This window comes from Limulus polyphemus, unplaced genomic scaffold (assembly GCF_000517525.1).
Source record: "Limulus polyphemus unplaced genomic scaffold, Limulus_polyphemus-2.1.2 Scaffold3988, whole genome shotgun sequence".
NCBI lineage: Eukaryota > Metazoa > Arthropoda > Merostomata > Xiphosura > Limulidae > Limulus > Limulus polyphemus.
Genome location: NW_013669598.1, coordinates 4,862 through 16,053, shown reverse-complemented (window position 1 = coordinate 16,053; position 11,192 = coordinate 4,862). Strand labels below are relative to the sequence as shown.

General features: G+C 34.0%; 1 protein-coding gene across 1 annotated transcript in view; it reads right to left on the bottom strand.

The window, feature by feature from the left end:
- Positions 1 to 10,090: 10,090 nt before the first annotated feature.
- LOC106470415 (myosin, essential light chain-like) overlaps positions 10,091 to 11,192 on the bottom strand; it is a 3,946-nt gene continuing 2,844 nt past the window's right edge. The window contains exon 3 of the mRNA XM_013930972.2: positions 10,091 to 10,494. Coding sequence (XP_013786426.1) covers positions 10,445 to 10,494 — 50 coding nt within the window. The 3' untranslated portion in view covers positions 10,091 to 10,444. The remainder of the gene's footprint in view (positions 10,495 to 11,192) is intronic.

Below are 11,192 nucleotides of genomic sequence, written 5' to 3'. Positions count from 1 at the left end.
TAGATGTTTGTGAAGTCAAAATACTAAGTTTGTAGTTTCGTACGAATTAGAAACTTACCGATATTGACAAGCTAGAATATAAAATAAGAATAGCTTATCTTTTCTATTTGCTAAGATATTGCTCGTGTAATAAATCAAACACAGTGGCATCCTGACTACCTCTTTCCATTTTTGGAAACGCTCTCTTATATACACTTACTTCTATATATGACATGAATACCCAATTGAAAGCTCAGAATGTCCCCCTAGTGGCCTTCTCACCCATTTTAACGTGTTTGAACGCCATCTCTCTCTTGAAATCTTGGTTTGAAAGAAAGATATGGCATTCAAACACGTTAAAATGGCTGAGAAGGCCACTAGGGGGACATTCTGAGCTTTCAAGGAGGTAGGTTGTGTATTTACTCTGCTCGAAATTGGTTTGTTATGAATTTCACGCAAAGCCACACCAGGGCTATTTGCGCTAGCCGTCGCTAATTTAGCCGTTTAAGACTAGAGGAAAGGCAGCTAGTCATCACCACCCACCGCCAACTCTTGGGCTACTCTTTTACCAATGAATAGTGGGATTGACCGTACATTATAACGCCCCCACTGCTGAAAGGGCTAGCATGTTTGGTGGGACGGGGATTCGAACCCGCAGATTGCGAGTCGAGCGCCCTAACCACCTGGCCATGCCGGGCCTGCTTGAAATTTTATATTTTTTAGACTGAAATAGAGCTTAATTAATCAGCTTAACAAATTGTAGTGGAATTCTATGGTATCAATATAGTAATTTATGATTTATGGGTTATTCAACTGTATATATATATATAAAACCTAGAAAAAATATTTCCTCCATGTGCGAAAATTTAAAAGGCTTAGCACCCTACGTCAAGCAGCAACCAAGTACAAAGGTTGTAACTCTAATTGTTTGCTTTATTCTTTATTTACTGTTCTGTGTTTTATGTACAATAAATTTAAGAACTTATATCTAAATAGCAATAATCTATATACATATATATTGTATAATAATTGAAATGTGACTGTATTTTACAAAATACTAGTTGACTAAAACACAGCAAAGACAGGTACTTTGTAAAGACTAAAGGTCATTTTTATATTATTGGATACGGTAACACGAGAGCACATGTGCTGCGTCATTGTAACTTCTGTAGTTTTAGCCAGACACGGCTGAAAGGTCAATATAATAAAAATAATAGATATATATATATATATTATAATGTTATGAGATTTAAGCTATTTAGTCTAAACATTTATGTTTTCGTGTTATAGTCTGTTGTCATTCTAGGATGAAAGAGGCATAATTTATATTTATTTCCTAATTTTTTATGGTAGTTACCAGATCGGTCAAATCTACCGAACCCGAACAGAGATTCTATAACTATAACAAGCACAAAATGGTTACAAGATCGGTCCCAGAAACCGAGCCCATGCTGAAAGAGTTAATCTCAGCGTCATCATTACGACCTGCAGCTTGCTCTAGTTAGCAAACAAATTATAACATTAAAAATACAGCTTACATATTTTATCTTCCTGTGAAGTCCCTTATAAACAAATAAAACACTAGTCTGTCCTTTCACCAAGTCTTTTTGGTGGTTTTCACTTCCAAGGCCAATGGTATACAGATGGGATAGCATCTCGCCCTTTGCTGTCATTGGGCATTTTATCACTAGAGGATATCTCCATAGATGAAAATAATCATCTAATCAAAATTAGGATCTCTATCCTTACTATTTTTGATTATTCCAATTATTCAAGTAATCAGCCATTATGTTTCTTGTTTTTTAAAGCACAAAGCTACGAGATGGGCTATCTGGACTCTGCCCACTGCAAGTATCAAAACCCAATTTTTAGAATTATAAAAGTTGCTTTTCAAAACTATCTCATTGTGAAAATTATCAATTAATGAGTCAGACGATTAATTGATTAGCAAATTCCACTAATTTTCCAGCTATATGCATATATAGTCATGACAGAATTTGATATTGAAGTATTATCTGTACAGCATCACATCTTTCAATGTCCTATCCAGATTTGATCAAATTGTGTGCTCTTTTGTGTTTATGGCTCTAATGATGAAATCTTTATTCTTCAAATCCATGAGACTTCAACCAACCATTAACCCATCATGACATGCTGATGTGTTTGATTCTGTTTCGGTTCAGTCACTAAAGATAGATTCATTTTTAACAAGTCCCTTGTAACACAGCTAATGAACTCGTGTTGTTTATATAAGTCTTTCATACACTGTACAAAACAATTTAATAGATTATTGGAATATTACACCTCTGATGAGACAAACTATTATTAAAAAACATCATCAATCACCCCTTCAATTCATAGTTAAATGAAATGGGTATATGATGATCAGTTATGTGAGTTCATATACAAATTACAGGTCATTCAGCCTATGCTATATAAGGACTTAATCCTGGCTCACTGATCACTTTGATTCAAAGTACACATTTATTATCCACGAATGTTTCACCAAGTAGAAACTACTGAAGAAATAGGAGTCATCCACTTACAGAAGGCTTTTAAAAGTTGGTTACAAGTGTCCCAAAATGTCACTAACTGAACGTGAAGGTGATTCCAAACAGTTGCTTAGTATAGAAAGAAAAAATACTGGTGGATGCATGAAGTTATATAACATACAGAATGGTACCATTAATGTCACACATTATCAGGACCACAACTTTTTGTACTGTCATATAGTGGTGTTTTTGGCCCTCATTTTAGACTAATGAATGATAACACTCACTGTCATCATACTTAGGGTTGCCAGACATCCCAGTAAAACTGGAATCTTCCCATTTCTTAGTTTTATTTCTTTCTCACAATCAGAAACAGTAAAAATATTAAATTGTCCCAGTTTCTCAAACCTCAATGTCAGTTTGATATGTACAGTGTGTCGCTAAACATGGCTTTTTACATTTTACCTGAACAATCACCTGACAAAGACAGATCACATGGTAAACTGTTCCCTCCACTTTCTTAACCTAACCTGTCATTGGGAAGCATAGACACTGAGATTTATAGACCTGACCATCTGTGTACAGGAAAAGAAAGAAGCAACATTTTTCTTTTGAGTAGGTTCAAAACAACTTTGGCATATTTTTATTTACCTACTGTTTTAGAAAGGGATGCCGTAAACATCAGATTATTTAGCAAATGTAAATAGTGTGTTACTATAATTTAAACTGTTCCAGAGCTGCTACAGTGTCACTCCGTATGGAAAAAACAAATGTCTCAGTTTTTCACTCTGAAAATCTGGTAACACTAATCATGCTAAACTAACTGATACATTACTTGATGAAGAGGAGAGTGAACAGACACTCACCATACTACAACCATAACAAACAAGTTACATCACTTCCTGACATGTGCCTCCAAACACTCACCATACTACAACCATAACAAACAAGTTACATCACTTCCTGACATGTGACTCCAGACACTCACCATACTACAACCATAACAAACAAGTTACATCACTTCCTGACATGTGACTCCAGACACTCACCATACTACAACCATAACATACAAGTTACATCACTTCCTGACATGTGACTCCAGACACTAGAGGTTCCACAGAAGCAACTCTTTCACCCTAATTCTGGTGAATTGTTCTCAGTAATGGGCCAGTCACTAACTCTTGTGAATTGTTCTCAGTAATGGGCCAGTCACTAACTCTTGTGAATTGTTCTCAGTAATGGGCCAGTCACTAACTCTGGTGAATTGTTCTCAGTAATGGGCCAGTCACTAACTCTGGTGAATTGTTCTCAGTAATGGGCCAGTCACTAATTCTGGTGAATTGTTCTCAGTAACGGGCCAATCACTAATTCTGGTGAATTGTTCTCAGTAATGGGCCAATCACTAATTCTGGTGAATTGTTCTCAGTAATGGGCCAATCACTAACCTGGTGAATTGTTCTCAGTAATGGGCCAGTCACTAACTCTAGTGAATTGTTCTCAGTAATGGGCCAGTCACTAACCTGGTGAATTGTTCTCAGTAATGGGCCAGTCACTAACTCTAGTGAATTGTTCTCAATTATGGGCCAGTCACTAACTCTGATGAATTGTTATCAGTAATGGGCCAGTCACTAACTCTGGTGAATTGTTCTCAATTATGGGCCAGTCACTAACTCTGGTGAATTGTTATCAGTAATGGGCCAGTTACTAACTCCAAATAAAAGTCTTGATGTCTGTGTTTGAATCCATAGTTTCTTTCTTGTTCTTAAGGTGATGTCTTCAGACAATCAAATTGGTGTCATTAAAATCTGAGGTCAATACTAAATAAAACTTTAGGAATCAATTCAGACTGGACATTACTCAAAAACAAAGAGACTATACCCTCATCACAGATATTCTATGGCTGGTTTTGAAATACAGTAAACCACAGTGCTGATTGTGTTTAATATAGAACATGAATCATCCTAACATCAACTCAACTTCAGTGACATAATTTTTTATTCCTCTTTACAGTTATGTTCTTAACCAATAGCAACAGTTAGAATCTTGGTACTTCTCCAAACAGTTTGTACTTTGCCCATCATTATTTAATCCCTTTAAACAACAGGCACCTGATTTTAGGCCTAATTTAAAAAAAAAAACTGCAGAGAGGGACAAGATATCCGACATCCTTTATGACGTAATAACCTATGTCCTTGCACTTGTTAAGACTGGCAGGAACTCTTGGTTGTAGAATCTAATGTATCAGAATTCTTACTTTCATTACAGGTGCTGAACTAGAATGTGCCACTTTATGTACTGGTTCTTTTTTTTTGTGATCAATAATAGTGAAAGATCTTATTCCTCTGTTTTCTGTTCTTCATCAATATATATATGGCTAATTGTTCAACATTTTATAACTATATAGAGTTCTCTTTAAGACAAAAAAAACTAGGTTGTTGTCTTGATTTTTTGCAGCACTGAGAAAGTTCCATTCTTGACCAAAATAACACTCAATGGATATTTGATAATTTGATACCTGGTTTGGGAGTTTTAAACAAAGCAGTTCATATATATATACCATAAAACTAATAATGTTTAGAATCTCTTAAGAATTTAGCCCCAATTCTGTTATTGTATATGCAACTACAGTTACAGTATTAATTACATAGATTCCTAACAGTTTAAAATATTTAATATTTTGCTAATTTTAATGTAATCAACCTTTTTTCTGTATTTTATAGCTGCTCTACAAGAGACGTATGCTCAAATATTTCTGTTCTAGTCAGTCTTGCAAGGACATTAACAAATGCATACTGATCTAGCAACCTATGTTCTGCCAATTTGTGACCCACTAAGCCTTATTCAGTTATTGTGATCTCAAGTAAATAATGACTGTACTCAAATAACAACTTTTTCCAAACAAGAAACCAACATATGTTTGAAAAAAAAAAACTTTTAAATGCACCGACAAAATCCTTTTTTGACAAATCAAATGCAAAATAGTTTTTGAATGATTTTGTTGGGAAAGTATATAGTTGAAAGTAAAACATGATGTGGTTATTAATTCTCTTTCTTTTTCTCACTCTGTTATTATATATATATGAAATTATATGCTTTTTATATCACTCTTGAAATTACTCTACACTTATTTTACATTTTATTTAAATAAAATAAACTATCTTTTCTCAACTGTATTTTCCCAGTTTATCCGTGATAGAAACTAAGCATTATACAAATCACAGATTCATATTTGTTTTTCACCTCAACTCTGCCAGGTGGATAGAACAACTTATTCTGTATCTTGTTCAATGTTATATTATTATTAGTACTAGTATCAGTTCCTGGTTTTAATTAGTCTAATTATTTTAGTAATAAAATTGGTAATAGTATTATGAGGTAAAGGATTATAACATAAAGGTAAATATAATACTGTATAAACAGCGAGTGTACAGAAATAAAGAAACAACGCATTCTAATAAATATAATTAAGAACTTTAGTTGTTTAATTAACTATAAATATAGCTATTATAGGGCTGATTGTTCGTTTTGATTAAACTTCTTAGTTACTACTGCACATTACATTTTACAATATACAAACCACGTTAATTTAATTAAACTTAAATTCAATAAAAGTTAAGCTTACTTTACTACTGTCTTTAGTTTAAAGTTAAAGTTTGACTTTAAATTTAAGTACTTTTAGATATATTTATTATAAACAAAACATAATTTAAAATAACCGCCAAACCTTTTTGCAGTTTTTTTGAAGCCACTGTCGCACGACATCAAACTGAACTATTGTTTCTTGTGACTCGTAAAATTTTATATTTGGACTCCCGTCTTTTTTTCGGTTTATGGACGCCATTTTCAAATAAGAGAATAATGCCCGTAGATATTATATATATCTATGATAATACCACTAGATATACGTTAATAATAAAAGAGGCACTCTAACGGCAAGAATATACAAATGATTTGATTTTTTTAAAAACGTTTAATTTTGTTTTTATCTTTCCACCATAAATTTATTTTAACAAAACATGGCTATCGGACTTGGGTGCTTAATTTAAGGTATTAGTTGTTATAAGTCGCAACAACAAGGCTTCAAATAATAATATCAGATGTATGGTTTGATTTGATGAAAAATATGCTCAAAAACACGACTGTTTGTGAGAAACCTAAAATCCAAAACTGAGCGTAAAGATAATAACAGAGAGTAAGATATATGAGCAATATTTACAATGAACTATTTGATTACAACACTCAAAGTGGCAGTAGCAAGTTTGTGTTAATAATTAGGTAAGTAAATAAAAGAAGCCAATAAGTTCTATGACAGCAGCAAATCTTTACGCTGTACTGTGTAGAGAAAAATAGTTCGGCTTGTCAAATGAAATTCTAAAGCAATTGAGTAGGCCTAAGTGGACTTTTGACAACAAGAAGAGAACTATATATATGTGTGTGTGTGTGTGTGTGTGTATAGTGTTTATGGCATCCCTGTAATCTCTATAGTGTAAAGAATTTGTTGTACATATGGTTAACTAGTTCCGACTATATATTATTTTGAAAACAAGTGGAGTGAGTGATGTTCGTTTATTTTTTAATTTATCGCCAACAAGTCACAGACACCTACTAATCCTAAGCCCAATAAAAACAACACAGTATATATTTATACTATTAAGAAGTATAAGTAAAAGCCTTTAATTGAAAATTGGCGAACATAACTTAACGTCTGACAAGCATACATAGTAGACTAAAGTTTTCCCATTATGTAATAAAAACAAGCTCTCTATCTCACATTCCAAGAAAAAATTAAACTCACTTACACAACCTATCAATAAATAGATAGACACCCAAGAAAAAAGTTTTATTAAATAAACAAAGGGTAAAAGATTTTTATTAGTATTTAGTGTATCTGCCTTCTGCAATATTTAAGGAAGAAACACAGTTACACATCAAATTTACAAGATCTGAAATCTTGACTTGTGGGATAGCACCCTATTCCTGGTTTCTTTCAGTACCCATTCAAGCTGTCTCCAAACTTTTTCTTTTCAGTCTATCATTTCAAAATTAGGGACAGCTATAGCAGGTTACCCTCAAGCAGAGCGAGATTGAATATAAACAAACCAAAATCAACCAGTCATGGTGTTCTCTCCAAGTTTGAGGGTTCACAATCATGGTTCTCCATTGTTCCCTATTCCTTGCTATATTCATCAACTTTCTTTTTTCAAGCTTCTCATCTCTAATCCATTTTCTGATGTAATCAAGGCGAGTGAATCTTTGCCTACCTAATGCAAGAACTTTCCATAACCAAACAAGTCTACATGATATGGTAGGATGTCCAAATCCCTTCCCCAGCCATTTGATGTTAGTGTCACTGGTCAGATGAGTGCCAATGAGTAATTAGTGGGGTAGCTTTAAAAGATCCATGTAAGCCCCCCCCCAAAAAAAAACACTTCTGATAGAACCCTAGTACTACTGTTTAATTATTTTTGGTAATCTCAAACTCATTCTCACACTATCTTCTGAATGGTTACCATTTCAGGTGTTGATGGGTGTCTGCCTAGCTTGCAGTTATGATTTCTGGTAATCTAAAACCCACACACACTGATTTAAAGTGCTAAACAAAGAATTTTGTTCACTGGTAATATCCATCAGGAGGAGACAGTCAACTCTTATTTGGTGTAAAGCATTATTAATCTCCTATAGCAACAATTTCTCATTGGTATCACCAGGGATTCCTTCTTTACTGTAACTTCTGGTAGATAATACAGAGAAAGCAACAAATATTAGCAGTCTTGGTTGAATTTCATTTGCCTTGATTGATACTAAAACTGTGGATATTGGTTGGAACGAATTAATTTCCTGCCTCTCCAACTGGGTCAGACTGCAGGCTAGTAATTTGAGCTCCCAGAGGTTAATATGTTTTGCATCTCAACATCATTCAATCATGTACTGCATTTGAAGTGGGGTCCAGTTTGTAAGTGGCCCCAGTTCTCTATGAGGCTATTTTTACATTTAAGTAAACTTTTACTGTGTAGCTTTGGATCCCTGTTTCACTACCACTTTAAATTATAATTTACTATAAAGATTTATAAAGAATGTTTTGAAGTCTTTGACATATACAGAGGGTTGAGTGCATTATAGTAAAGCTGTGAAAATTGGCAAGTCATTTAAAATCACAGATGATATAAAATAGTGGAAAGGAATATATCAAAATTACATTTGTTTGACATTTCGTAGATAGTGCGATTATGTCAAAAATTGAATGCTTTTGGGAAGGGCATGTAACAGCTCTTTCTGACACAAAACGTTTACTCACTTAAATAATAAAGATACGTACAGACCGGGGATTTAGAATTTCTGAGATGGGTAAGTCCCTTGTACTTTATGGCATTGGATGAAAAAAGGAAAATGGATCAATTTGGGGCACTTGAACCATTTATCCAGAGACCTGCTACAAATCATACCCAAGCTATGGAAGCAAAGTGTAGTATCTTGTAACGGGTGAGAATTCACAAACAGAAAGGTCAGTGGCAAAAGCCAACTCCATGATCCAGGCCACAGTATGCAACATAATCAAGAAAACTGTGTGAGTGGAAAAGTGACATAAGTTACATGTACAGAAGCTGCTTCCAGTACATATATTAATTCAATCACTGGATGCAGTTGGAGTATGAAACGGGTATTTCATATAAGGATATACCAACAAAGTCGTCACACACACAGCACCTATCAATTTGAACAAGACAGGTACTGGAAAGCTGTCGTCCTCCTACACTAAATTGCTTGTGGAAGTATAAGAACCTTATGATGGAGCTTTTTGCAATGGAAACTACACTGCTCTTAAGATGCATGGTTGTTAGATAGAGCATGATCTGTGTGTTGAGACGGACTATAACGACGTGGTGAGGCTCTAAAATCAGTTTAATACAACGTATTTTTAGTCAAGGGGACGGAGGAAATCACGTGTATACTTGAAAGAGATGTGTCAGATTTTATTCCCATCGACCAAGCTTTTTTTAGTGCCACATCTTTCTGCCAACATACAACACGACAGATAACACTAGCTATGAAACAATGATATAGCTTAACTGCAAAAATGTTGTATTCTTATTATTGCTAAACTGTCGGATATTTGTTTGAATCCAGAACCAGAGGTGGGCTGGTTCTGGCTTTCACAAACGAGTGCAATCTGATCCACATCGCTATAACCATGTGGGATGCTATAGAGGTCGCCTCAATCTGGTGCTTGTTACCTTAAAAGGGAACCCTTTAATAAATTAGATGTTTTCAGATTATTTTTGGTTCGTCAACACCGAAAATGAAGCTTTTGTATAAGTATATTCCAACAAGTGAACTGAGTTTGCACTAAACACACTTAACTGTAATTTAACTAAGAAATAAATAAAGATTATTAATGATATGTCGTAATGTGTTGACTAATAATGAATAAAAGAACTCCTTTATTTACTCACTCAGGAAAATAATTTTGAATAAGACCAAGTGATATGAAAGTTTCATCAACCTCTTGAGAGAGAGAGAGAGAAAAAAACAGGGTTGTCCACTTATGGATTCTAGGCTTATTAATCCACGGAAGGCACTTTTTAATGCCGTATAAAATACCGATGAAAAAACACACTTGATTCTATTAGAAATTATTTTATTTTGGTCTTTGGAGTATGCAAACTTTTTTTATGCCATAATAATTTGATGATACAAATATTTTTGCCTTACAGGGAGATCACAGCAATTAGATCATACGACGAATGGAATCCAATTTTTCTGGAAATTGTGACTAAAATAAGAGACATAAAATTTACATGATTTATTATGTTCTAAAGATTTCTACTACTACTAAGCATATTGGGTTTAATAGGAAAAGTTTTAGTCATCTCAGGATAACCAACAGATTGTGAATAACGTACAAATACATAAGTAGTCAAGACAACGATCTTCGTGCCAATTGAAGACAAAGTGAAAGCAGTTTTTTCTTATGTTCATTGAGCTTCTTCTGGGAAAGGTCCCGCTAGGACAGTTTTGACGAACGCTGAGTAGAGAAACACAATATTAATAAACAATTCATTGAATTGACGAACGCTAAGTACAGAATACACAATATTAATAAATAATGCTCTGAACTGACAAAAGTTAAATAAATAATACACAATATTAATAACCTATGCTTTAAACTGACGAAAGCTAAGTATAGAATAAATAATATTCATGAACAATGTTCTGAAGTCTTAAACTGCATCCACACTTGGCACTGGCGGCGCTAGCGGTGCAGCAGAGAGTCTATCCACACCAGACTCGCATTGGAAGCAATCCAAAAGATTTGACTCTTGCGCGTATATTTCTGTGTGATTTCATGCACTCCTAGTTTCAGCTCCAAATGTATACACTAGAGATGAAGCTATCCAGTTTTTATTGAATCAACTTACTGCAGTCTCAACTCTGATTTAAATATGAATATTATTTTTAACAAATGCATTCTATGATCTTTTTTGTTTATTGACTCTTTCATTATTTAAATTATATTATTGTTGCGCACGGTAATTAAGTAGCAATATTCAATTTAACAACTGCTTAATTTACACGATAATATCTTTCAGCTTAAGGGCAATTTTAAAACCCTATTTAAAAAATGTTCCGGTGATAATAGACACATTGATCACCCTATATATATATATATATATATATATATATATATATAGAGAGAGAGAGAGAGAGAGAGAGAGAGAGACG